Here is a 27766-nt window from a genome sequence, read left to right on the forward strand (position 1 = left end):
GGTTGCAACTGATCTTTTGTTTTTGAGGCTTTTGAGATGAGGTGACTTTCCCAAGGTCATACATCTAGGACGTGTTAAGTGTCTGAGGCCAGATTTGAACTCAGATCCTCCTGACTAAAGAGCTGGTGCTCTATCCACTGGGACATCTAGCTGTCCTGACAGTCTTAATTGTTAAAAAAAAATTCTTTCTTTATTATGCTGAACTGAATAATAATAGTAGTGGTTCCCATTTCGGCAATATTTTAAGAGTTTGAAGGCATTTATTTTCCTAATAACAACCTAATTTACAAGTACTGTTATCCCCATTTTACCCATGAGCTTTTGTATCCTTGGTTTCAGAGCTAGGATTTGGAATCTTATCTCCTGACTTTTACCACACTGTCTCCCATCTGTCTCTCCCTTTATAAGGTCTACCTATTGGTCTTCATTCTGCCCTCTTCCACATGGCATTCTTTAAATTCTGGAAATCATTCTAATACTTTCCATATATTAGCATAACTAGAAAAGACCTACAAAGCAGAGTACATGGTTTCTCAGATGGGGCAGAGCCAGAATTTCTGAAGGTTTAATAGAGTCTAGTGATGGTGATGTGTCTGCAAGAAATCAGCATAGCCAGCTTGTCCCATTATGGGGCCGTGAGAGGAAACATTCTAGTACCACCTGAACATGCTTGCACTGCAGGCTTTCTCAAACTAAATTATTTTGAGACTGCTTCTATGGAAGTATACAGTAGAGAAATTAGCTCTCTTTTTGGTGGCTAATGTCTTTGAGGTCTCGCAAGAAAGCTACTCCAAAAGTGATTTCTTGGCATTGTAAGTGTGCCTAAGAAAATCACACTAAGAAGTACCTGGCAGTGCATCCAACTGCAATTAGCCTCCTGCTTCACCATGGATTGTGGCCATCCGCTCCCTCCTACCACCCACTGCAGCCAAACCCTGGTCAGATTGTTGGAACTATAGAAGGAGTCTTAGACGTCAGCAGATGTAACCTCAGGAGCCTTAAAAACCATCTCCCTGAGGAGAGACTGACTTAGAAAGTTGGAGGGCTTGCCTTCAGGTCTCAGGGAGCCATGAATAGGCCTAGGGCCTCTGGCTCCAGAGCCATTGCTTTCCCTGAATTTGCTTCTATTTCTAGTTCAGGAATTCTTATCATTTTTTGTAGCAAATTACTCTAACTGCCCAGTGAAGCCAGAGAGACCCCATCTCAGAATACTATTCTTAAATTTGTGAATTATAATACATAGGATTACAAGGGGGAACCAATTATATTATAATATCACTCTTTATGTCTAAATCATGAACCCATTCCGACCTTATCTTGGTATACAGTGTTAGGTGTGGGTCAATGCCTAGTTTTTACCATACTAGTTTACAATTTTACTAGCAGTTTTTGTCAGATAGTGAGTTCTTATCCCAAAAGCTGGGGTCTTTGGGTTTGTCAAACACTAGATTGCTAGAGTTATTGACTATTCTGTCCTGTGAACCTAACCTATTCCACTGACAGACTACTCTATTTCTTAGCCAGTACCAAGTGGTTTTGATGACCGCTGCTGTATAATATAGTTTTAGATCTGGCACAGCTAGGCCACCTTCATTGGCAATTTTTTTTTTTTCATTAATTCCCTTGAAATTCTTGACCTTTTGTTTTTCTAGATGAACTTTATTATTTTTTCTAGGTGTGTAAAATAATTTCTTGGGAGTTTGATTGGTATGACACTAAATAAGTAGATTAATTTAGGTAGTATTATCATTTTATATTATATTCGCTCAGCCTATCCATGAGCACTTGATATTTTTCCATCTGACTAGATCTGACTTTATTTGTATGGGAAGTGTTTTATAGTTGTGTTGATATAGTTCCTAACTTTCCCTTGGCAAGATAAATTCCCAAATATTTACTATTGACAGCTATTTTGAATGGAATTTCTCTTTGTATTTCTTGCTGATGGATTTTGTTTGTGATATATAAGAATGCTGATGATTTATGTGCATTTATTTTGTATCCTGCAACTTTGCTGAAGTTGTGAATTATTTCTAGTAGTTTTTTACTTGATTTTCTGGGATTCTTTAAGTATACCATCATATCATCTGCAAAGAGTGATAATTTGGTTTCCTCATTACCTACTCTTAATTCCTTTAATCTTATTTTCTTCTCTTACTGCCAATGCTAACATTTCTAATACAATATTGAATAGTAATGATGATAGTGGGTAACCTTGTTTCACTTCTGATCTTATTGGGAATGGGCACCAATTATATTGAAATACAGTTATTCAAAGTTTATTCAAATTCTTAGATCCTATGTCAAAAAGTCCTGATCTAGTCTCAATATAAATGACAAGAGTGAGGCTCCTAGCAGCTGAGCCAGGATTCAAACCCAGATCTTTTGACTGCTGGCCAAGAGCTATTTTCTTTTTTGTAAGTTGGATTCTAGTGCTTTTTCAATACAACACTAAAAGTTGTGTGTCCAGAGCCTCCACTCTGGGTACATATTAGTGGAATCTTGAATGAGGAGCGCAGTTCAAAAAGATGGTATTTCCAGTCACATTCTATTTTTGCAAAGTTGCTTTTTTGCATGTCACTATTTTTCTGGAGTTTTTTGTTTGTTTGTTTTCTTTATTTGTTTGTTTTGTTTTTTGTTTTTAGCATGGTCTCTTCCTACCTGGTGCATCATGGGTATTGTGCTACTGCCACAGCTTTTGCCCGTATGACAGAAACCACGATTCAGGAAGAACAGACTTCTATCAAGAACAGACAAAGTAAGACCAAGATTCCTCCCTCACCCTCCCACCCTGCTCCCCATCTGAGACCTCCTTTGTCTCTGGTTTCAGTGATGCTAACCTTAACCTGTAGGAATCCAGCAGAGTCTTGAACTTAGGCTTCAGTCGTCCTCTTGGTGGAAGTTTTCTGAGTGACCCAGTTCAATGGAGATGCTCAGCCCAGCTCTAACTGTCCCCTTTTCCTTGTGATAGGATTTAGGACCAGAAGGGTTTTTAGAGATCTGCTGCTCCAGACTGGCCATTTTCTTTAGCCAGATCCTACAAGACTGATTCTTTTCTTGATATGAACAAAACTAATTTCTCCATTATATTCTGGCTGCTGGTCTAGGATCCAGAGCCCTGGCAAGCTTGTATTCTGAGCTTCCTCTGTGTGGATTTTTCATTCCCTTGAAAATTGGTTCCCATTGAGCTTTGTTGTTTTAGTCAGATCACTCGGAGCTCTACTGAGTCATTTGTCTTCTCCTTAGCTACTAGCAGGGCCTGGGCCTTCTGTCCTCCCTTCATCAAACAGCTATTCATGTCAATGGCTAAAGAAAGAACTGAGGGACTTGGGCCTATTGAAGGGCCTATTGTTCAAGAGTCTGGAGCAGGGAGTGTCCTCCTTTCTGTGACTTCGCCGACTCCCACAGAGCCCAAGATACTTCCAAGGGGTCCTAGCTGTCCTGCCCTAAAAGAGCCACCAACAGTTCATAAATGTCTGGGCCCTGCCCTTGTAGTCATAACAAAATGTTCAAATTGTAGATAGTCTGTTTAAAGGATCAACCTTAGAAAATGAATGTTAGAAGGAAAGAGTGAAGAGTTCCCACATGGCCCTGAAGATGTGTTTTCTTCCTTCTCAGGTTCCTCTAACATAGAAAAGAAAGGAAAAAGAAAAAATAGTGTGGGTGGGTAGTTGTCTCTGAACCTGTAGGTATTTGTGTTTATGTCTCCCAGAAAAACATTCAACTAGATGGGCAATACAAAATGGAGCACCAGAGCAAGTCCCAATCATGGGACCTGCATCTGAGAAAGAGCAAGTCAGAGATGACTTCCAAGCAGGCAGATAAGATCTGGGGTAAAGAATGAAATGGAGTAGTACAAAGTCAGAAAATCAGATTTGGGAATAGGAGAGAGAGAAAAGGGGGGGGTGCAAAAAGTTGCAAACCCTCAGACTTGTGGAGAAAAATGTCAGAAAACATCCCACTATCCTACCCTGTCTTTGGGTCTCCTCATTTGATTTGAATAATCACAGGAGTAGTTTTTGTAGCTCTAGTTCTCTTTAAGATTTACAGAGCACTTCCCCCCCAATGCAGTAGCTGTCCCCATTTTGTCTGATCTGTAACCCATTTATAGTAAGAGTCAGAACTGGGCTTCATAAAATCATGCTCTGAAGCTGGGAGGAACTCAGGACATGAACAAACTAAAAGTTAGTATGGTGAATTAAGGCTTCTGCCTTAATTAATACATAGAGCACCAGTTCTGAAGTCAGGAGGACCTGAGTTCAAATGTGACCTCAGGTACTTGACACTTCCTAGATGTGACCCACAGCAAGTCACTTAACCTCAACTGCCTCAGGAAAAAAGAGAAAGTGTGAGAGTAGTTTAGCAGTATGTACCAGAAGATGAACTCATAATTCCATATAAGAATGTACCCTACAAGAATGACCACCCAAAAAAAGCATTATCTATTCAAAAAACGTGAAATTCCAACACTAGGAAAGTGGTCAAATTATGTTACATTAACTGTAATGTAGAGTATTTTGTGACTCTAATGGTAATTTAAGATTAATAAATTAGGAGAATACAAAAGAAATCAAGATTCTATTTGTATGAAACAATGCTTTGTGAAAAACTAGTCCCAAACCCCAATGCACTACACATGTAAAGAGTAAAAGGAAATGAGAATAAATGTACAAAGAATCCCGATGAGGACTTAGTAGGAGTGATGGAAAACTTAGGCTATGAAATGAATGAGTTTAAATGTAGAGTTACTATGTCATAGTGGTGTTAGAAGTTTTTAATAATTCACTATTGAAAGAAAGAAAAGCTTCCATGGTCTTTGGCAGAAGGAGAGGGCATTCATAGTAAAATTGTACCTCGGTGGATTTGCCCAAGTTCCTTCTGGCTCAGCAGGGTCTTCTTGCTCTCCACTGTGCTGTCCAGCTTTCTTCATAACACAGGTCAGTGGGTCTGAATAGCGCCAACATGTCACTGGACATCTCCTCAGAGCTTAAGCAAGCGCTGTTCTTAGTGGCCAGCCGACTGCAATCTCCTAGTCTCCCTCCCACCCGACTCTTTCCCTTTCTAATTACACTGTGAAGTCAAATGAGTGCTGCAGAAAGCACTAGGTCTTCACCCAGAAGTCATGGAGTCAGAACCTGGCTCTGCATGGCCTGGGCTGGGAAGCTGGGGGTGAGTAGCTCTGGTGCCCCAGGTGCTTGTGGGCAGTGTGTCACACTGTGTGCCTTGTATTCCTCATGTGTAAAAGGAGGGAGGAGGGTGAAGTGGCACCTGAACTGACCCTCTGAGGATGTGATAAATGCATAGATGGACCGTGGGCAAGCCATTTCTCCTTTGTGCCCTCTCGTGTGACTGGAGAAGCTTGTGCTGGGTGACTGCTCCGGTCCCCTTCAGCTCGAAAGCCTCCGACCCTCTCACTTCCTTGGCAGCTCCCTGCCGAGGTGGGCCCACTCTGCACTTCTAGCTCTGTCATCTTCTGTTCCTCTGCGGGGACTCTACCTTCCACGAGGGGACGCTTCCTCCCATGTTTGTCCTGCCCCACCTCGGCCATGTTTCTGCCTCCAGAAATCCTTCCCTTTCCTCCAGACACACCTCCTCAGGTTTCTTCTGCTTCACCTCTAATGCTTCCCTTACATTGAGTCTCCCTTACATCGTTGCTACTTGTCTCTGCCTCTTTCCCATCCTTTTGGTCATAAACTTCTGTGTCATAGCTGCCTACCTCCAATAAATACCTCGTACGTTTCAGATTCTTCCATCAGTGGCACTGAGAAGGGCTGAGCGGGCAGGGTATTGAAATGGGTTTCTCTTTTGCACCTGGAGTCCTGACTGCTGTGCTTTTGCTTACAGGAATACAAAAGCTTATGCTGGCAGGTCGAGTGGGAGAAGCCATAGAGGCCACCCAGCAGCTCTACCCTGGTCTCCTGGAGCACAACCCCAACCTGCTCTTCATGTTGAAGTAAGTGAGCAGCCCAGGTGACTTTCCCCATTGCCTCAGTCTGTGAGGTCTGGGGCTTCTGGCCCTCTTTTCTCTGACATAGCTACTTATGGAACCAGCCAAAATATGTACTTAAAGCATTTCCCCTCTGCTCCTTCCCTGCCTCCCCCACCAGGTGCCGGCAATTTGTGGAGATGGTGAATGGAACAGACAGTGAGGTTCGTTGTTTTAGTGCTCGAAGCCCCAAATCCCAAGACAGCTACCCAGGGTCCCCCAGCCTCAGCCCTAGACATGGACCCAGCAATTCCCATCTGCACAGCACCGGTAAGCCCATGCTTTTTGATATCCATAATAGAGGGCACAGTGAAAAGTGTTAAAGAATCTTTCTTCAGAAACTCTTGGCCCAGATTTGAAATTGACTCTAACTAGACTCTGCCACTCAATAGTTTTGTGACCCTAGACAACCCTAAACTTTTTTGGACCTTAGTTTCCATATCTATAAAATGGGAATAGTGATATTTGCACTGTCTTCTCCACAGAATTAGTTTGGAAAAATATTTCTTTATAAATCCTTTAAAAAAAAAATATATATATATATATATATATATATATATATATATATATATATATATATATATATATATATATATATATACACCAGAGAAATCTGAACTGTCATCTTTCTTGCTGGCTTCTATGTAAGACCTAGGACCTGGCCTTTTGGAGACTTTTCTCTATGATTATCAAGGTCCCTGATGGCTCATAAGAAGAAGTGACCCAAAGCATGATGTCAGAAGGCAGAGTGTATAGGAGTACTTAGGTCAGGGGTATAGATGTTCAGTGGAGCATGACCACTCTTGGGGAAGTAGGAGAACAGGTTTGGAGAAGGGTTTGAAAACAAGAGGCCAGTGAGAGGTGATGAAGCTGGTTTCCTGGGTGCTCCCTAGAGCAGCTTTTAGAAGAGGGAAGGAATTTCTGAATTTCTTGGCTAGGGAAGGAGCAAGGGATCTGCTTTACATGCCATTTTGGCAGGGCTGCTGCTAGACAGGAAATGCCCAGAGCAGCAATGATGTGTTACTGGTTTTAATGGAGCCCTAAACCTAGAAGAAAATCTTCGTCCCACTAGCTGACATTCTCCTTTAGGAGAGAGGCCTGCTAGGGAAGTCTCAATCCTCAGAATAACCTAGAGCAGAGGCAGCTTGCCAACGTAAGTCGCAGAGTAAAACTCAAATGTTTGACATTGCTGTTGCTGTCTCTTGGGCCATGACTGAGGAAATCAATATATCAGGATCCTGACAAGGAGGTCTCAGGGACCCTTTCTTTCATATAGTTATCTCTAGGCTCATCCTTCCATGCCAGCAGGAAGAGGAATTGATAGGTTGCCTATTTTCTGCCAGGTGCCACTCATCCAGTCTTTTGACTCTGTTTTCTTGGTTTTCAGGAGCAGAAAGCCCAAGCTGTAGTAATGGGGTCATATCCACCAAAAGCAAACAGAGTCACAGTAAATACCCAGCCCTGAGCTCCTCATCATCGTCATCATCATCCTCTTCCCCTTCGTCAATCAACTACTCTGAGTCCAACTCCACAGACTCCACCAAATCCCAGCAGCACAGTAGTACAAGTAACCAAGAGACCAGGTACCATGCTTTCCTTCTTTGTTTTTGGGGCAGGCCCTGGTGCAGAAGCAGTGGCCACTCTGAGGGTCTTGCCTCTGACAGCACCACACTAACTAGTGCTTTCTTCTTCCTGTCCCCTCATCCCCACCACCCTTGCATAGTCAATCCACCTCTCTTGCAGTAGCAGAGTCAGTTTGATCCCAGGAACCCTGAACTCTTAGGGCAGCTTGTTAATGCTTTCCTTTCCCAGACAAGACTCTACCTTAAGCCAATCACCTCCAGGCCTCAGGAATTCTCATACCCTTAGGCCTATGGGGAGCAGCAGACTCTTTTACTTCTTCCTACTAATCCCCTTACACTGTGGACAATTCTTTTAATGATGGAGGAGAAAATTCCTTTGAGTTTATAGGGCATTTCTGAACTCCATGGTGAAAGGGACAGACTCTTAGGGTGACCAAGCCCACAAGAAGACTGTAACACTGTTCAGTTGCCACCACTTCCTAGCTGGGCTAGACTAGACTTGAGCTGAAGGTAGGGAGTGGACAATTCCCTGATAATTTCTTGGGTTCATTGGCTTGTGAGTAAGGCCAGGGAATAGAATTTGTCTTTATGAACTAACAAGGAAACTAACTTCATTGCCGAACTTAATTCAGACCCCAGTGAGACCAGGCCTCAGGTCCAGGTATTTATATGAACAAAGTGCTCTAGTCATTATGATGCTGGAACTGATGTCTCTCCATTTAGGCATTAGAGAAACTAAGGGTTAAGTCTTCCCTACTGTTGTCAAGATGATCATTTCCAGCAATGCTGACTAAGACCTTGAGGCCTACCTGGAATAGTCAGAGGCCTGGGCAGGATCTATTAGGGGTCCTATAGGATTCAGCTTAAGAGGAATTCCAGCTTCATGGCCCAATAGATGGGGAGTCACGGAGAAAAGGATACGTGGGGAAAAAGGAGAGAATCAGAAAGTGCTTATTCTAAGGGCATGGAGAGAAATACTGCACCAGGAGCTAGCTCTGAAGGTTGCCAAGGAGTGTTAGGATTTCATATGTACACCACTGTTTTAATACCTTTCTAACCTTTTCCTCTCTGGCCCTATTTTCTCCTCAGCAAAAATGAAGGCATTTGACTAGGTCATCTCAGAGATCCCTTCCAACTCTACATTGTATGATTCTGTAGGCTTCTAATTTTATAAGGGGGAGGGAGAGAGGTATTGGTTAATATGAAGGCAGGGATGGAAGGAGAGAAGAGAGAATTGGGAGGGCAGAGTGATGCCAGATGGAGAAATTAGACCCCAGCCTGTCATGGTGTCCTTGGCAATAGTAAGTGCTTATTAAACAGTTATTGATTTGAATTGAAATCAAATTAAAGTGATGGGGAGAGATGTGGACTCCCTGGAAGGTTATTGGAAATCCTCCCAGCCAGGCTTCAGATGCTTAACTTGTGTTCTAGTCTCCCACCTGGTGAAAAAGAGAGCCCCAGCCAGCTCCAAGCATCTTTTCTTTCCTGACCCGTCTTGACCAACATCTTCTCCCTCTTTCTTAGTGACAGTGAGATGGAGATGGATGCAGAACATTATCCCAATGGAGTGCTAGAGAACTCATCCACCCGAATCGTGAATGGTGCCTACAAACATGAAGAAATCCTGCAAACAGATGAATCTAGTATGGGTAAGAGCTATCTCAGGAGGGCATCATTTTTTCCCCTTTCTGTTAGTAGTCCCAGGAAGAAACTAGGACTGTAGCTTTCACCATGGGATCCTCAGCCTACATTGTTAAGGAGTGAAGCCTTGAGAATAGCTGGAGCTGGGACTGAACAAGTGAGGTCTGGTGGGAATTTGAGGACCTAGCTGGACAAGCCCTCTGGTCCACCCTTGGCCAGTTCTTCTTGATCTGTGCAGGGAGTCTGGATTACCTATCTTAAATTATTTACCATCTCAGAGAAGTGGGAAGAAAGGAAGGGAGGGAGAAAATTTAGAATTCAAAATTTTTAAACTGAATGTTAAAAGATGTTTTATGTGTAGTTAGGAGGAAAAATAAAATACCCAAACCAAAAAAACCCCAGCAAGGAGGCTGGCTCCCTCTATTCCTCCTAGGGAAGTTGGATCCTGGAGTATTTCAAGAGCTGGATGAATGTCTAGATTATTTTCAGATCGAGACTGTAAAGGCCTAGCATGTCAGTTGGAACTTGAGTGAGATCACAGAATGCAGCATATATCTGAAGGAGAGCTTGCTGCATCTAAGGTGGTCTTCCCAAGACTGCCAGCTGGCTTCTCTAGCTTCCTGAAGTGTGACCTTATTGATAGATCCAACCACGGATCAGCCAGAAGCAGCCTTAACCTTAGGTCATCCATGTCCCCCAAAATCACACAGCTGTCACCTCTTGATTTGAGCCAAGACTGCCACCATCTTTCTTAAAGTCTTATGATGAGAAAACAGCGTCCTAGGCAATGCCTGGGATTCCCCCAACCCATTCTTCCCATGTCTGCTCTCTCCCTCGGCACAGAAGATGGGCGTCCTCGGCGACAGCTCTGCGGAGGCAACCAGGCTGCCACGGAGAGAATTATCTTGTTTGGCCGGGAGCTACAGACCCTCAGCGAACAGCTGTGCCGAGAGTATGGCAAGAATCTGACTCATAAAGAGATGTTGCAGGTAACTCCAGAGCTGCCTTGGGGCCGAGGGCTAGAGGAATGGGCAGCACTCAGGTCTGACAGTCTCCCTTCATCTGTCCCCAACGCCTGTAGGAAAGGCAGCCCCCCAGTGACAGGCCCTGGTCAAGGGTGAGAGCAGGGACAGAGAGGCCTTTGGTCATGTGGTGGAACCAGGCCCCAGCCCCCAAGTTAAGCGGGTGACAGGACTGGCTTAATAGAACTTCCAGTAGGACTGATTCGGTCACTGCCACGGGGGAGGGGACTGCTGTGCCTGAGGGAGAGAAGGGGCAGCAGCAGCTTGTTATGTCGGGAATAGCCCCTTCAGGGGATTCGAGGATCCTCCTTCATGTTTCAGCCCCAACAAAACAGTCACCTCCTCTGCAGTTCAGCTCCAGAAACCCCTGCTGCAGGAGAAGCCCTTGAGCTCCTTTCCAGCTGCTGCCCGGGGCTCCAGGAATAAGGCCAGGCCAGCAGTCTCAGGGGGTTGGGCTGGGAGCCTTCACGAAGAGGACAGCTTTTTACTCTGCCTGAAGGGGAGCTCCTCGGAGACGGGGAGGAAAGCAGGTCTGTTGGAGCTCTTAGGCTCGGCCCCAGTGCTCCCCAGCGCTCCAGCTGAGGAGGTGGAGGGGGGCTGTGGGAGGGGAGGGCCTCCTGGGAAGAGGGCCCTTTCTCACCACTGCTTCATCTGCTTTCTTCCATACAGGACGCATTCAGCCTATTAGCATACTCCGACCCATGGAACTGCCCTGTTGGTCAGCAGCTAGACCCTATCCAGAGGGAGCCTGTGTGTGCAGCCCTCAATAGTGCTATTTTAGGTAGGAAAAGAGCCCCCAGGCAAGATACTGCTGCTCCCATTCCTGCCCCAGGCTTAGACAGAACCTGGGCAAGATGCTGTAAGGAAAATTTCCTCCCTTCTCTCTGACTGATCACAGATCAGGTTTGGTGTCTTTTCAAGGGAGGTTATGCTGGGCTCAGGAGGAGGTCATGCAGGACTGTTGGCTGCCTGCAGGCCATAGACTTGAGGACCTTAGAGAGCTCAGGAGGCTATGGTTCCCTGCTCTGAAGGTGTTCACTCTCTATCACCTGCCTAATTAGGAATGGAGGGACCAAGTGGATCCATGACCGAGGGGAAGTCCTTTCCACCTTCACCCTTGTACTGCTTCAGGTGCCTCAGGGCTCCTGCTCACCATCCTCCAGGGGGTGGCTGAGAATTGGGACTCAGTCCATGGGACAAACCTTGGTACAATTTGTGACCCAATTGTCCCAGAAGGGGCATAATAAAGACTGGGGGCTGGTGCTCTGATTGACTCCCTGGCCACTGATTAACCCAAACCATAATCTCAGACTGACAGCCCCCTCTGACCATAGATTTATGGCTCATTTTAGACACAGACCTAAATGCTCTGGACTGGACCGTGTCCCCAGACTAATTCCCTAACCGAAATTATAGGTCAAACCATTGCTTTGGTCACAGATTGACCCTTTCCCCAACCCTATTTATAGATAAGATGTCCTAACCATCGCCACAGATTGCAACCTTTACCCTCATCTCAAACTGCTATCTAATCCTGGACAGATTGAGCCTTTTCACAGCCTGGCCTCCCCAGCCCTACTTTGACTTCTTAACTCTGATTGGAGAATGTATTAACCTTGACCATCAGTCCAGATTGGCCTCTCACCCCAGGCCACAAATCAAGGCCCTAACTTTTGATCCCAGATTGATCCCTTCCCCCAACCTTAATCCAACTCCTCCCTGACCATAGACCAACCCTAACTCAGATTACAAACGGATCTCTAGTTTATCCAATCACAACTACACAGGTCAGCCCCTGACTCTTGCCATTGGCGTCTTCTTCCCTTGGGCACAGAGAGAACCGGACAGGAACTTGATCACAGCCTACTCTTCTTAGGACCCCAAGGCATTTTCCTGTGCTCTAGGGTTCCTGTATTTCCCTGTACAGACTTTGCTACGTGGGAATCAAACCTAATCTTTAAGCATCCACTTCTCCCAAATCTGACTTCTACTTTATGCAGTGATGCCGAGAGTTGAGGCCTTTGAGAGAATAACCTGGTCTTCTCTTTCTCCCGCAGAATCTCAAAACCTGCCAAAGCAGCCCCCACTGATGCTCGCCTTGGGCCAAGCATCCGAGTGTCTTCGGCTTATGGCCCGAGTTGGCCTGGGCTCCTGTTCATTTGCCAGAGTTGATGACTATTTGCACTAGCCACCCGAGTAAGAGGGGAGCGCCATCCCACCGAGCTGCCCCAGCCTGGCCCCTGGGCTCTAGCTGGCCTTCTCCATGCTGGGCTAGCCCAAGAACTCAGGGCTAGCCTTACCCTCTCATTATCATCATGGCCCCTCCTCACACATCTGTCTCAGAGACCTGGAAGCTGCTGGCAGAGTTAGATCTTCCTCCTCCCTTCTGCTTTCTCTCTCCTCTCTCTCCCCCCTTTTCCATTTCCTTCTCCATCCTTCTCTCAACCTCTCCTTGACTCTTCCATTATGCGCAGCAACAGCAGGGACAACACACGCAGTATTTGGCTGGTTACCCTAATGTAGCTCCTTCCACTCTTAGGAGACATCGTTGGGGGGAGGCAGAGGGAGTTGGTTGTTTTTGGTTTTTTATCTATATTTTTTCTGACTGAGCCACCAGTATTTATCTCTGGAGAGTTTGTGCTGAGCTGGTTTCTGCTAATTTAGTGATGATAAAGCTCATCCAAGTTGGTGATAGCTTATTATTTTCTTAAGTAAAAAAAAAAAAAATGAGATTATATATAAATATATATATATATATATATATAAACAAACACAGTATTTATCGTAGTGCTAGTTGTCTGGACACTTTGGGGAGAGGCAGTCCAGACAGTGTATGTTTTTAGGGGGAGGGGGAGGTCCCACTCACTAAAAAGAAACGATCTCTGTCACCTCAACCAAGTCGTTCATTTCTTTCCACCATGTCCCCAGCTGAACTTCCAAACCATAAAGTCAGTTGAAGAAAACACAGTAGGAACTTTGTTGTGTTGGATGTGGCCAGAGTTAGGGAAGAAGAGCGAGGAGCCTGCGGTGGTTAGGTACCTGATCAGGAAATGTAGCGTGGACCAGGGACTTGTCCAGCTTATCTATTCCAGCACCCTCATTTCACAGATAAGGAAACGGCCCCTGACAGAGAATGGGACCTGCCTAAAGTTACACAGTAAGTAGCAGATCCAAGATTCACTCATCAGGTCTTCTGGCCTGAGAGTGTCAGAGTGAGAATATCTGCCAGGGTGGGTCAGGAGCAGGCCTTGGGGTCAGGCTGAGGCAGCCAGGGAGAAGGGGACCCTGGGCCCTGGAGGTTATGGAAGCTGGTGAGACTCTCTTTATATGGATGTAGTCATTATAGCTTTATAACCTACATCTATGGAGGAAAATTGTAGAAACTTAGAGAAATGGGTCAGATATTTTCTGAGAAAGGGCCACAGGCCCGGGCTTAAAGCATTGCTGATTTGTGGAACAATGAACTGTAGGTTAATTATTTTTGAGAGGCAGCAGCCGTCTTGGGTTGGTTTGCTTTTTTTTTTTTTTCCCCTTTAAAGTATTTACTTTGAAGTCTTGAATTGTTGTTTTTTTTTTTAATGGCTATTCTTGGCAAAATGAGACTTTGAGGAACATGGTCCTTTTTGCAGAACCATCATGAGGTGAAGTTACTGAATTCTCGGTGAGTATGGAAATCATATTCAGGAGTTTAGCCCAGGGTCTTTATTCTGCAGGAGAGGTCAATAGTGAGTAAGTAGTCTAGGAGATTCCCATCTGAAGGTATCATCTTTAGCCTTTGACTCTAGACCTGCCCCTGAAGTTTGTCTGTCTGCCTTTAAAACAGTGGAAGAAAAGAAAGACTTCTTAATGAATTCCAGATACCCTAAGACATGAGCTGGCCATATGCTAAAGTTAGCCCAGGAAGTCTAGAGATGATGATTTTTCAGGGAAAATAGATCTTTTCATTTATTAGACAAGAAAATAAAATTGTCCTTGGAAAGGGGAATGTGATTGGCCCAAGTTCTATTGCCTTCAGGAAAGGGAGCTTCTTCCAGACTAGGGATGACAGCAGTTCAACATCAGGAATTAGAATTAGGAAGCCAACATGGCTATTTCAGGCCCAAAGAGACCTCAAGGGCTCCTGGATGGAGAGGAGGGGGATGGCCATGTCCTGGAGTTATCTCTTGTATGGGCTGCCACATGGGTACCAATGTCAGATTTCAGGATGCACCCCTCCTTCCCGTTCTTTGTAACTTCCCCGAGCAGATCCTGGTGCTTGTGTTGGCCCTGGCATTCCTGCCAACATTGTGTCTCCCAGCTCAGAGAGTTCTCTGGAAAGACTGTCAGCTTGCTTCTGGGGAGTTCAGCTGTCAGTCCTGGCCCCCTCTAGCCACCTCTCCCCACCTACCCTCCTCCCCCTAGGACAGGGAGGGTCTCAGCTGCAGAAGCTCCTGTTCCCATCTGTGCTGCAATTTCCTTTCTCACCTCTAGCTCTGCCATGGTCTTCTGGTGAACTCTGGTGGCCTTTTGGTGAGGGCTCTGAATTGGATCAGATCAGTCATCCTAGTATAGAGGCAGAGAGGGAAGCGACCCAAGAAATCATCCGGTGCAGTCCACAAGCCGGTCGTAAGTAGCTGAGCCAAGACTTGAAACCAGGTTCTCTGATTTCAGATCTAGGATTCTTTCTACTATACCCCGATTGAATAAAAACAGGCAGTGTTGCAGAATGGAAAGAGCTCTGAATTTAGAGTCAGAGGAACTGAGTTCTGTACTGTTTCGCACCTGGGAAACTACCTGGGAAATCTTCTCCAGGATTCAGTTTCTCCTTCTGTAAAATGAATAGATTGAACTAAATGATCTCTAAGGTGCCTCTCTAATCTAATGTTTATGACTTTATGAGAATATGAATTATGATTTTTTTTTTTTTTTAGTAGTGACCAGCAGGAGTGGGTTAGGAATCACCTAGCTAATAGAAAAAGAACAATTTTCATACCCCTCTGGGTTATCCTGATAACTATGATAGGGCCAGAGCATTCCAGAAAGCAGTTTTCTACAGATTCCCAGCTCTAATACCATCTCCTCATTTGTTTCTGATGTGTAAGCCAGCACAAGTTCAAGGTTACCCTATTCTCAGAGTTGGATTACCCTGTGATTTGTGTTTGTTCTTCAGAGTCTTTGGAATTTGTGGAAATCATCTGAATGTCCAACATGGGCTTGGGCTCCTCCTGAGTCCCTGGGCAGTCTTTAAGAGGCAGTAAGTACTGAGTTAAATGGGCATGTGTTTTGAGCTTGGAAACATTTCTTAGAAATTGATTAAGATTCACCAGCTTAGTATTTCCTAACTTTGTCCTTTGCTCATCACAAATTCCATTGATTGGAATATAGCCCGTGTCTCTCAAACATCAGATTGACATCAAGGAAAGAGAGGAGAAGAGAACAACTTCAAAATTTGTCAGGAAGATCAGTTCTGCGCTTTTAGGTTTTTAGACCCAGGAATGGATTTCTGGAGATTTGGAGCCAAATTGGGGTCATTGGAGAAATGTAAGAGAGGGAGTTGGGACTTTCCTGTGCCAGGAAAAGACTTTTCCTGTCTTTTTAGGATGAGGGAAACAGTGATGTGGTTAGGAAGATTTAGGAAGCCAGCATGAATGAGGGTTGTCTTGATGAATGATACTCAGCGTGTTATCAAAGGTAGATCGATACAGGATTATGATTACAGGAAATTATTAGATTACAGGAAATGAAGCCTACCTCCCACTGTGGGCGCAGCCCTGGGCTCAGCCCAAAGAGCCTGTGAGTCATTTAGAACAGGGTCAGAGAGGAAGAGGAATTGGCTTTCCCATCTTAATGTAGGAAAAAGTTTAGATCCCAAGAAGCTTAGATGTAGCTGGTCACCTTGTAGTAGGATTAGAAATTCCTTAGAGATCCCCTAATTCAATTCACTGATTTTACAGTTGGAGAAGCCAAGTCCCTGAGAGATTTGACTGAAGTCACAGTGGCAGGTCTGAGATGTGAACCTTGGCCTCCTGACCCTTGAGCAGCAATGTCTTTTTGCTACCATGCTACCTCCCAGTGAGACACTCTCCTGAGATGCAATGCAGGCTCTGGTGGCCACTGTCTAGCGATTTGGGAACCGAGTATCTGCTAATAATAGTTGATAATGAAAAAATGGAGAAACTGTCATTCACTCTCAGGTGTCCCTCAAAAGATTGTCTCTTTATCATAGAGCTGGTCATTTCCTCCTTTTGTCCAAGGAAACCCTCAGGAGGTCAGAATAGTTCTGGAACCACCTAGGAGCATCAGGCCTCTTCCAGAACAGATCAAGAGGCCCAAAGCAGATAGGTCCTCACAGCTCCAAAGGTAGGCCAAGATATTTTTTTTACCTTGTTGGTCTTTTTTTTTTTTTTTTTTTTTTTTTTTTTTTTTTGGTTTTGTTTTGTTTTTTGTTTTTTTGGGTTTTTTGGTTTTTTAGTAAGAATGATAGAGATAGTATAACTGAGGAGGAAGAAGGAAGGAAAACTCACTTTTGTAAATACCCTGATGTCTCAAATGGACATCGGGGAGAGGCTAGACTATACTCCCTCCTCCCAGGGACTTTTCCATGCTCACATGTGTATCTGAAGTAGAAGTAACTTTACTTTTTGAAAGTCAATAGCATCTGACTTCCAGTGCCCAAGAGCTGCTTTTTAATTGGGCACCAGCTGGGTTTAGGAATTAAGAGCTAGAAAGGACATCAGAAATCATCCAGAGCCCTCCCTGTCATTGAAGACATTGAAACCCCAGGACACAGCCCGTGATGAACAAAGCCAAGAGGGCGAGGATGCAGGCTGACTCCTTGGCCCCTTCTCTTCCTACTCGCCTCTGGCACCTCCAGTGGGATAAGATCACAAACTCTGGCTGGAAGGAAAGGGAACCACCATAACCCTCTGGTGTCATAGGCTGCTACTGAGGGGTGGGCAAAGCACTGTTAATTTGGGTGAATAGCCAAGTTTTGACATTTAGTGGAGAAGGCTATCTGGAGAGTGAGTGAAGACCCCAAGAGACTTAGCATAGCAGGAATGCTGAGAGGGAGAAGGGGATCATGTTCCATTGGCCACTCCCTATACAAGGTTTCCTCTTTGTTTTCTGTGCCTTATCTCAATATTTCAACTGACTCCAAGTTGTTTACATTTCTTGTCCTTCCCCAGGGAGGGGGCACCTTCAGTCCCAGATGGATCATCTGCACCTCTTGAAATCTGTAGGTAACCATCACCAAGGTCCTATGGGCCCTCTGTCTTCAGGGAGAATTGCCCATGCCATCTCTGACCATCTCCAGGGGACTTTTAAGCTGCAGGAGACCACAGAGCTCTTGAATCCTGAGACTGAGTCAGGTTTTCTGTGGGTCTTCACAGAGCTGCTAAAGGGAGAGCCAAACTCTTCCCCTCTGGGAAAGTAAAATAAGAGGCAGGCCCCTTTCTTCATTTCTTCCAGCCTTGAAGAGGGTTGCCACATCATCTAGAAGTGTGGTCAGGAAGGTCATTTCTAGGAGAGACATTCCTGTTACAGGGGAGCTGGGTGCTCTCTGGGATAATTGTCAACTGAGACCCATTTCTCTGACTTGTGATGCCATGATCCTAGGGGAAGCAAACATCCAGGCAGATTCACAGAAACCAGCTCCCAGGCCCAGGCTCTCCCTAGCTCCTGCTGTGACTCATTCAGTCCCAGATCACTAGGGTTCCCAGATATGGGGCCCAAGAGTATGAGTTTGGAGCAGTAAAGGATAGGAAGCAGGGAGTGGGTTCTCCAAAACAGCAGGAAGTGAACCCTAGAGGCATTCCCTTTACCACATCCTCTCTCTTGGAAGCTCTGGCTTTCTTTCTGTGGATGGCAGAAAGGAATTCAAGAGCCCTTTGTCCACTCTAACCCTGGTTGTGCCCATTGGTCCCTGGTGGACTTATCTACCAGACCCTCCAGTGGGGAGGTGGGTTTGGTTGTGCATGCTGTTCTGGGGACAGGGATCCCTCTGTCCCCTCCCTTGAAGATGGAGGAGAGAACAGAGTCTGCTGATCTTGGGATATTGATGCTCCTGGGTCAAGCACAAAATAAAGACCGAAACTGTTAAAATGGAGAGGTTTTTTTTGGACTCAAAACTCAGGTATGAAAAGCTGCATCTCAGCATGAAAACAGAGAAAAATGTGTACTTTGCCAACACCATCAGCAGAATATTTAGTAGCCCCTGTTTACTCCATTGACACAGATGGCAATTCCCACTCTCAGCTTTCTAGGCGGCCTCCTCATTAAAAAGAATGTTTCCTCTTTGTGAATAACTTCAGCAGAATGGACATTATCAGAGTTGTGCACACTGGGTCTGCCTCTGCTTTGTATTTGTGAGTTGAGTTATCTGGCACTAGCATGAAGCCTTGAAGAAGGGGTGGGAGGAGGGAGGGGGGGACATTTTAATTAAGAAAAAAAAACTATTCAAATGTACTCAAGATATGATAAAGATGAAACTTTCTGTTGTATTTTGACAGAATTATTTTTATTAAAATATACATCCATGTGTAACTGTGTGTCAACCTCTGTCTTTGTTAATTTTGGTTGAACCATTTGAGCCCCAGGCCTTATTTCCCTTTCCATTTGTTGACCCCTTGGCCTTCCCAGCTTCTCCTCTTACAGAGAGAAATAACCTCTTTCTCCCCTTATTCCCAAAAGAGATTTCTAGATTATTAAATCCTTCTCCTTTAAAGACACCACCAGGGTGACCTGTGCAGAAAGGGAAAATTCTGTAGGAAAGAAAATTAAGTAAAATGAAGGAGCTGGGACTGTGAGAACTTGCCTTGTTGCAAATGTCGAATGTTTCTTAATGTCATCACCTGCCAGGATTTCAGATTTTAAAAAAAGCAAAAAGGCACTTGGACTTTCATCAAAACCATTTGGTGCTAGTTTAAAAAAAAAAAAAAAAATTGAAAGGAGCTTGATGGAACAGACTAAAAGAAGAATCAGAAAGAACTCAAAATTTCCCAGCCAGGGTTGGATAAACTTAAAAATATAAATTTTGTTGGAATGACCCCCTATTGACAAAAACTTCAAGGACAATGAAAAAGTCTGACAGACATTAGATTTAGACCAATATATCATATCATATTCCATGATAAATGTAAAATGGATACAGGAAACAACAGGTAATTATGAAAACAAAATGTGGTTTTGATTATGTGAAATTGAAAAGCTTTTACATGAACAAAATGCAATTTTAGGAACAGAAGTGGTTTACTGATTTTCCTCCTATAAGTAAATGGTCAAAGGATAGAAATAAACATTTCTCCAAAGAAATACAAATTATTAGCAGCCATATGAAAGAATGCTCTATTATCTCTAAGAATAGGAGAAATAAGAATCAAAACAACACAGGCTTCACTTCATCCCTAGCAAATTGGCAAATGTGCTGAAAGGTGGGAATATTCAGTGCTGGAGCAACTGTGTAAAGACAAATAGGCAGGCCTATTAATGCATTGTTGGTGAAGTTATGACTCATGACGTCCGTATTCGAAGTGTTGCTGATGTACTGCTGTGTGAATTTCTACCTGTAAAAATAGGGTGAAGTGATGCACAAGCCCATAGGTGGGAATGGACCTCATTTCTAGAGCAGAAGGAACACTTCACTAAAATGCCCATTCCTGTAGACCCCGATTCCTGTTAGCCAAGCCCACACATGTCAAAATATTCAAAGCGGTGCAATAGAACAGAAAAAAAAATTCTGAATGAAAAATGATTTAATGACCAATTGCTGCCTCAGGGAAAAAAAAAAGAAAATATACTTCTTTCCCTTAAAAGAATTGGAAGACAAATGTGTAACAAACTTGTGTAAAGAGCCAGATTTAGATTTTTTGAGCTAAGAAGCAAAATCAAAAATAGTTTATAAATACTACTATATCAGGGTAAAACAAATGTCTTGTACAATGTTTTTTGATTTTTTGGTGGGTTGGGTTGTGTCTTGTTTTTTGTAAATCAGGTTTACAAATGAGAAGAATAAAATTCTTGTTTTGGAATAACATTTTCCTTAACTAGGGTTTCCCATTATCAAATGTTCATCTGTTAATTTTAATCTAGACTAAAATGAGATTTTGTATATTTCATCCTAAAATGCCTTTTTTTCACCAACAAGTACTGCCAAATACTGATATCAATCCACATTTTAATTGAGCACATTAATGAAAGCATGAATAGAATTCTGTTAATTTCTTTTCTGGATAGTCACCTTTTAGCATATCATTATGTTGCATATTAATCACTTTCAATTGAAAGTTAGGTAGAAATTCCTCAATTGCACAGTTCAATGGATTTGGAAAAAAATTTCTTTTGCACTTATATCAAGATTTGAGAAGGATGTGTGGAAATGGAGGTCTTGTTTCTTTAACTTTTGGCATTACTAGAAACATTACTTGGAATTCAAACATTAGTTGTCGTTGAATTTAAATTTACTGCAATATAAGTTTCACATATAAGTGCTGGTTTGCCTTACAGTGTCAGGTTGAATTAACAAAACATTATCAACTGCAGGAAAAGCTATTTTCTAAAGCATCCAATTTTGGGTTTTTTTTTTGCTGAGGCCAGGAAAATGTTAAGTGTCTGAGACAAGATTTGAACTCAGGTCCTCCTGACTTCAGTCATCCAATGTTCTTAAATTTCAATCTTGACCTTGAGCTTAAGAAATTGTAATGGAAATTTTTTTTTTTTTTTTTGGCCATTTTTGATATAGGTATACACAGGTGTTTTGTTTTTTAAAATGAAATGTTGAGTTATACATGTGGCAGTGGAAACTACTAAGCCCACTTGATTTGCACCAAGTATGGGCAACTAGATGGTACAGTAGAGAGCCCTGGCCCTGAAGTCAGGAGGACCTGAGTTCAAATTTGACCTCAAAACACTAAACACTTCCTAGCTGTGTGACCCTGGACAAGTCACTTAACCCCAATTGCTTCTTTCCCCCCCTCCCCCAATCAAATTAATAGGGACAGGTAGGTGGTACAGTGGATAGAGCACCAGCCCTGAAGTCAGGAAGTCCTGAGTTTAAATCTAGCCTCAGACACTTAACACTTCCCAGCTGTGTGCAAGTCACTTAATCCCAAAACCCTGGGGGGTGGGGGAAGAGAGATTTGCACCAAGCAGTAGTTGCAAAACTATGAGCATGCCATATAGGTGCCTGTTGCATCTACTCAGCTCTGCCATGGACAATACCTGTGTTCCAATAAAATATTGTTTTAAAAATATAAAATTATCCTTAGCTTGAGAGCTGAACAAAAACAAAAGATGTGCTAGATCTAGCCATAGTTTGCCAACCCCTGATATAGAACTTTGTATATTCTGTCAAACTTAACTAATGTGAGGCTAATTTTGTGAAACTATTTTCTCTTTTTTAATTCTTTGTTAGAAGAGATGATTTGTTTTGTGAGAAAGGAAAGCTATATTTGGAAATCAGTGATTATAAAACAAAAATTAAAATTAAAATACTATGTCTCCTAAAAAGTGTCTTGTAATCCTTTCTATTTGAATTATGAAGTTATAGTTTCTTGAAAACATATTATCATGATTCCAACTTTTGTGAGAAATCTTACTATGCAGACTTTGCTCCCATTCACCCCTCACCTTCTTTAAGACAGCAGTAGCTTCTGCCAAAGTCAATCTTAGACTGACAGTTGACATGGGCACTGATCACCATGAGATAATAGTTGCCTGCAGTGGTTACTGAGTGTGGATCATCCTTCGTTTCCTTATAAGAAACTGCACATCACAGAGCTTTAATGAGAACAGTAATTGCCTGTTTGTATTGCCAACGATCAGCTCCACTGTGTCAGAGTTGGGACAAGCTGTCCAAAAAACTGATTATGAGTTCAAAAAGGTTGTCCACAAGTTCTGTTAATTGTATCCTAGCAAAGTCATGCTCCTTAAGCTTTCAAAGCCAGCTCCAAGGTGACACTTGGATAATAAACCATATCAGAAGCAAGGATTTTTAAGTACTTTTTAAGCAAGAAGCCAGCCTCATTGCCCTACAAAAGAACATTTCTGCTTGTCATTCATGGACATAATGGGAATTGCCCAAACATAAGGACTCGCCACAGGCCCAAGAGTAACATCAGAAGCAGTCAAGTTCCAAATCTTTGTCATTTAGGGACAGCACCAGCTGCTTTATCTTTAGTAAGCCTTATTGGAATATGCATTGGGATTTCCTTTCATTTTTTAGTGTGCTATTAATTTTTATACCATCTATATAGAGGCCATTTGTTGCTAAATGAGAAAGAGCAGGAGATACTGATCATCCCTCTAGCCTCAAAAATTAGCCTCTCAAACACCGAACACCTTTATCAAACTAAGATAAGGGTCTTTTTTCTTTCCTTAAATATCATTTAAAACCATTGTTCCATTTCCTGCCTATTCTTTCCATTCTTAACGCCTGAAATCTAACTTCTGGCCCTACCCCTGAGATGAGCTATGAATTTGCCTTATCCAGCATTTTCTGTTCCAATAGTCTTTTTAGTATTTGATACTACTGATCCTTTCCTACTGCACATCCATGTTTCCCCATCCTTACAAACCCTAATTAGACCCTACTATCTCTTTAAGGTCCCTTCCCATTTTTCCGCTTTCATAGCCAAACTCCTAGACAAAATGTCTGTACTCTGGCCTGCAATTTCTTTTCTTTCATTGGCTTCTCAACTCTTTACAGTCTAACTTCTGACCTCTATTTGATTGGAACAACTTGACCAATGGCTCCCTCTCTGATATTATCCAGTATCCAATAACTTGTTGAATTCTACTTTCACTGAGTTTTAGTGATACTGCTCTTTCTGGCTTTGCTATTACCCCATCTGACCCTCTCATCTGACTTTTGGTCACCCCTCTCTGGTTTGTCATCCATCTCATACTCTCCAACCATGGATGTGCTCCCAAGGTTCCATCTTGCATCCTCTTCTATTTTTCTCAACATCAGTTGTTAACTTCTCATGCCATTTGACAGTCTGGGAAAACCAATAGATTTCCCAAGAAAAAGTTTCTAAATGCATAAAATGAAATTAGAATCTTAGAAAGAAAACCAATTATTTGAAATGTAGTCATCAAAATATATATTTGTTTAAAGTTCAAGGATTCTAGGATGGGAAGCCTGCTTGAGAATCTCTTGTGGCAACCTTATCAGCTTCATTAGTTCATTTATCATCTCTAAGCAGATGGCTCCAAGCTACATAGTTAGCCTTAGCCTCTCTCCTGATCTCCAGGCAGGCGTCTCTCTACCTCCTGGCTATCTCATAGATATCCCGTTAGCATCTCAGACACAATATGTAAAAAACAGCTAATTTCTTCCTCCCCCATAAAAAAGCGATTCCTCTTCTAAAATTCTCTATTATTTCTGTTGAAGGCATCACTATCCTTCCAAGTTATCCTGTTTTGGATCTTTGATATTCTATTCCTCCCTTTCCCTTAACCTAGACTGCCAAAGTTTTTCATAGGTAGTTGGACCTCTGGACCCGAGTCAGGAAGATTGAAATCCAGGAGATTTACTTGCAGTATAACCCTAGGCAAATCACTTAACCTCCTCCCTCAGTTTCTTCATCTGTAAAATGGGGATAACATGAGCACCCCCTTTAAGGGTGATAAGGATCAAATGCGGTAATATTTGTAAAGCACACTGCAAACCTACACTCTATAAATACTATTATTTTTGCCTCAATATCTGTCCCATCCCCCCCCTTTCTTCATACTCTTATAACTGCTAATTAGTTCAGACCCTCATCACTCCTCTCCTGGACTATTTTAATAGCCTCCTAACAAGGCTCTCTACTTCAGTCCATCTGTTCCTTGATTCATAAAGTGATTTTCCTAAAGAACAGGTTTGAGGAGCACCTGAGTAATGTAGTGGACAGAGCACCAGCCCTGGAGGCAAGAGGACCTGAGTTCAAATCCAGCCTCAGTCACTTACTAGCTTGGGGACTGTCTCTTGACTCTAATTACCTCTCCTGCCCTTGCAGACCCAAAATGAAATAAAAATGCAGAACAGGCCCGATCATGTCACTGCTGACTCCGGGGGTCCCTCAGGGAATGTCTTGGCCCATCCAGCGTGCTGGGAGTTCTGCCATGTGCACAGCAAAATCCTCCACGCCCTGGGACTTTCACATTCCTGAGCTTCCACCTCGGGACACAGCTGGCCCACTGCTCTCTCTGGCTGAACTTGCAGAAGGTCACCCAGGGAAGCTCCATCCCTGGCAGCACAAAGCAGCTTCCATGGCTGGGACTTCAGGGGAACAAGGAAGACAGCTCTGAGAGAGCCCTGGTAATGGGCCTGGAGGCCAGACTAGGCAAAGACACCTCGTGGCTACCAACTTAAATGTGTGGAGGGGAAGAGCTTGAGAAAAGTATTGCCTTAATTGTCATTCTAACCCATCCTCCAAACACGGTGATTTCCCTTAAGTTACAATTTTGATCATGACCCTCCTCTGCTCCCAATTACCTCTAGGATCATTTAGAAAGTTTAGCTTTATTACTGGCCTCCTTCGAACTTCAATCTCGTTATATATTATGTCTAGCTATATTGGCCTTGGTAGTGCGGTGGATAGAGCGCTGGCTCTTGCCTCAGGCACCCACTGGCCATGTAATGGTGGGCAAATCATTTAATCTATTAGCTTCAGTTTCTTTATCTGCAAAATGGGTATAACATTAGTACCTACCTCTCAGTAGGTACTATCAAGTGATAATATATTTTGATTTTTTCTCAATAGCATCTTATTTTTTCCAAATATATGTAAAACTAGCTTTCAACATTCATTTTTGTAAGATTTTGAATGAATTTTTTGAGTGGAATTTTTCTCCCTCTCTTCCTTACCTCTCCCTTCCCCAAGACAGCAAGCAATCTGATATAGATTAAATATGTACAATCCTTTTAAACATATTTCCATATTTATAATATTGTGCAAGAAAAACTAAAGCAAAAGGGGAAAAAGAAAGAAAATAAGGTGAAGATACTATGTTTCAGCCTACAGTCTCCATAGTTCTCTCTCTGAATGTGGATGGCATTTTCTATCCCAAGTCTATTAGAATTGCCTTGAAAATCACCACATTTTTGAAAAGAGGTAAGTCAGTCATAGTTAATCATTATATAATCTTGTTACTGTGTACAGTGTAACAGTATATTTATAAAAATGCTTAGCACAGTGCCTATCATATAGTAAGCACTTAATAAATGTTTTTTCCCTTCCTCCTTCCTCTTTCTTTCTTCCTGAATTTTTCCTTCCTTCTTTCTTTCTTGCTGTTCCTAACACATAACACTTCTTTTTCTGCCTCACTACCTTTGCACTTGCTGGTCCTCGGGTTAAATTCCCTTCCTCCTACCTCCTGTTTTAAGAATATCTTGTTTCTTTTTGTCATATGTCATCTTCTAGATTTCCCCTGACTGTCCCTTCCTCATTGCCTAGTATTTCATACTTATTCAACATAGACACATAGAATGTGAGTTCTTTGAGGGCAGAGATTTTACTTTGGTGCTTAATAAATATTTGTTGGTTTATTGATTACTCCTCAATATTAATTATTCAGATATTTGAAGATAGTTGCCCTGACCTCCCTAAATCTTCTCTAGGTTACTCATCTCTTAGTTTCTTCAACTAATCCTCTTATGGCCTGACCTCAAAACCTTTCACCATCCTTGTCAAGCTCCTTTGGCTACATTAAAACTTATGTTATAAAATCCATCATAAATGAATTCATCTTCCCTTCCAAACCATTTTTCCTTCCCAACAACCACATTTTGGTCAATGGTTCCACTTTCATTCTGCCATGCTTCTTTATATTTGAGGAATCATAATTGATGGAATGAACATTTATTTAGCACTTATTACAACAAAGCATTGCGGATATATAAAGAGAAAAGAAAGATAGATCCTCTTCTCAGGGAATTTAGATGCTAATGGGTTAAGAACATATGTGAGGATCGAGCTGCAAATCAGGTGGATTTGGGTACTTAACTTACAGCAGCATAGTAAATGTTGTGTCATTTCTGGAGAAAAAAATCACATCAGTTTCTATTATTGAATGATTTGCCGAGGACTTTGGGCTGTATCATCACCAGAAGTAGTCGCCAGGTTTTATTTCCACAAGTATTGTTCCCTAGGATAATTAATGGCTATGGAGGATGGGCTAAGTGACCTTCAAAACATTATCATTCCTAGGCACTTGGGTCTATCTTCTCATTGTTTGCAGTTAGTCCCAAGCTGATATCAGTGATGTTGAGGAAGATGGGCTCCACTCGGTGATAGCAGGAGAAGCGAGGTTAGAAACACAATTGGTGGTTTGGGAAGCAATACTATTTCTAGGACTCTTTGGTTTAGGGTCCTGAGTTATCTCCCTTTGAAATCATCCAAAATACATTTAGCTAAAATTTTACTCTTCCATTTAAAAGGAGATGACCCAATTCTAGGAGACAAATATTATCAACCCAACCCAACCACATGCTGTCTTGCTAATGGAAGATCCCAGGATAGTTTTCATGGATTTAGAAATATGATAGAAATTTAAAGGAATTTTGTTACTCTAGCTCAGAAGTGTAGAATGAATTCAAGCACTGGAAAGAAAGGAGGGAAAAAAGCTCTAGGACAGGGATCCTTAAATTGGGGTCCATGAATTTATATATGTGTGTGTGTATTTGTGTATATATACACACTACAAATATATATAACTTATACATAAATAACTTTCAGTATAATTGGCTTCATGTTTAATCCCATCTCTTTCATTTTTTAACTTTTAGAAACATTATTCTGAAGAATTTGTATGCTTTATTAGATTGGCAAAAGGATATAACACCCATACGCACACGAGCAGAGAAGCTAGGGTTTGGCTGGGCAAGATCTTCAATAGAATAAAGGGGCAAGGAATTCAAGAGAAGAGAACAATATAAAGTTGAATTGGTTCACCAAGGGCTTAAGATGGGAAAAGGAAGAGAATGTAGCCCGTGCAGATCTACCTCTCTCTTAAACTTCCCTCTTCTTTTTTTATATTGTCAGGAGTCATACCAGAAGATGCTTTGTTCTACAATGGAAAGAGTTGCTCTTGTGACCTTCCAGGAGTTAAGTCATTGAGAGCAGTCAGCAATGGACTGGTAAGGATGAGGGGCAAAGGTTTTCATGACGTGCTCTCTGCCTGACCATTTCTTCTCAATATTCTTTGTAGATCTTCATCGAAATGAGTGGTAACATTGGTCTTCCCAATCCTCTGTCATGGGACTTCTCTTCTTCCCCATATTATGATCTTATCAATCCTTATCATTTCAACTACCATTACACATAGATTTTCATATTTCACCAGCCTTTACCTCTCTCCTGACCTCTAATCTCACATTTCTAACTCCCCATTGGACATCTGAAATAGGATGTCTCCTGGACTCAACAAGTCCAAAACAGAGCACATTATCTTTCCCTCCAAACTCTACCATCTTCCTATCTTCTCTATTACTGTCTAAAGTGTCATCAACCTGGACTCACAACATAGATGTCATCCCTCCCTCTCACCTCGTATAATTAATCTCACTCTGA

General features: G+C 42.7%; 1 protein-coding gene and 1 long non-coding RNA gene across 10 annotated transcripts in view; both read left to right on the forward strand.

Annotated features, from left to right (window-relative positions):
* RANBP10 (RAN binding protein 10) overlaps window positions 1-13003 on the forward strand; it is a 139324-nt gene extending 126321 nt beyond the window's left edge. For 7 of the 9 annotated variants that reach the window (XM_074286420.1, XM_074286412.1, XM_074286414.1 and 4 more), the window contains 8 exons: window positions 2646-2758; window positions 5845-5953; window positions 6108-6256; window positions 7374-7569; window positions 9094-9218; window positions 10054-10199; window positions 10902-11013; window positions 12290-13003. In XM_074286420.1, coding sequence (XP_074142521.1) covers window positions 2646-2758; window positions 5845-5953; window positions 6108-6256; window positions 7374-7569; window positions 9094-9218; window positions 10054-10199; window positions 10902-11013; window positions 12290-12420 — 1081 coding nt within the window. In that variant the 3' untranslated portion in view covers window positions 12421-13003. Of the gene's footprint in view, window positions 1-2645; window positions 2759-5844; window positions 5954-6107; window positions 6257-7373; window positions 7570-9093; window positions 9219-10053; window positions 10200-10582; window positions 10763-10901; window positions 11014-12289 lie in introns of those variants that run through there. The other 2 variants (XR_012485878.1, XM_074286413.1) reach the window with 2 other exon arrangements.
* Window positions 13004-14840: 1837 nt separating this feature from the next.
* On the forward strand, window positions 14841-18755 carry LOC141554486 (uncharacterized). Its single transcript, XR_012485879.1, has 2 exons — window positions 14841-16571; window positions 17399-18755. It is a non-coding gene; the product is annotated as an uncharacterized LOC141554486 (long non-coding RNA).
* Window positions 18756-27766: the final 9011 nt, after the last annotated feature.

The sequence above is a fragment of the Sminthopsis crassicaudata genome, chromosome 2 (assembly GCF_048593235.1).
Source record: "Sminthopsis crassicaudata isolate SCR6 chromosome 2, ASM4859323v1, whole genome shotgun sequence".
Classification (NCBI taxonomy): Eukaryota; Metazoa; Chordata; class Mammalia; order Dasyuromorphia; family Dasyuridae; genus Sminthopsis; species Sminthopsis crassicaudata.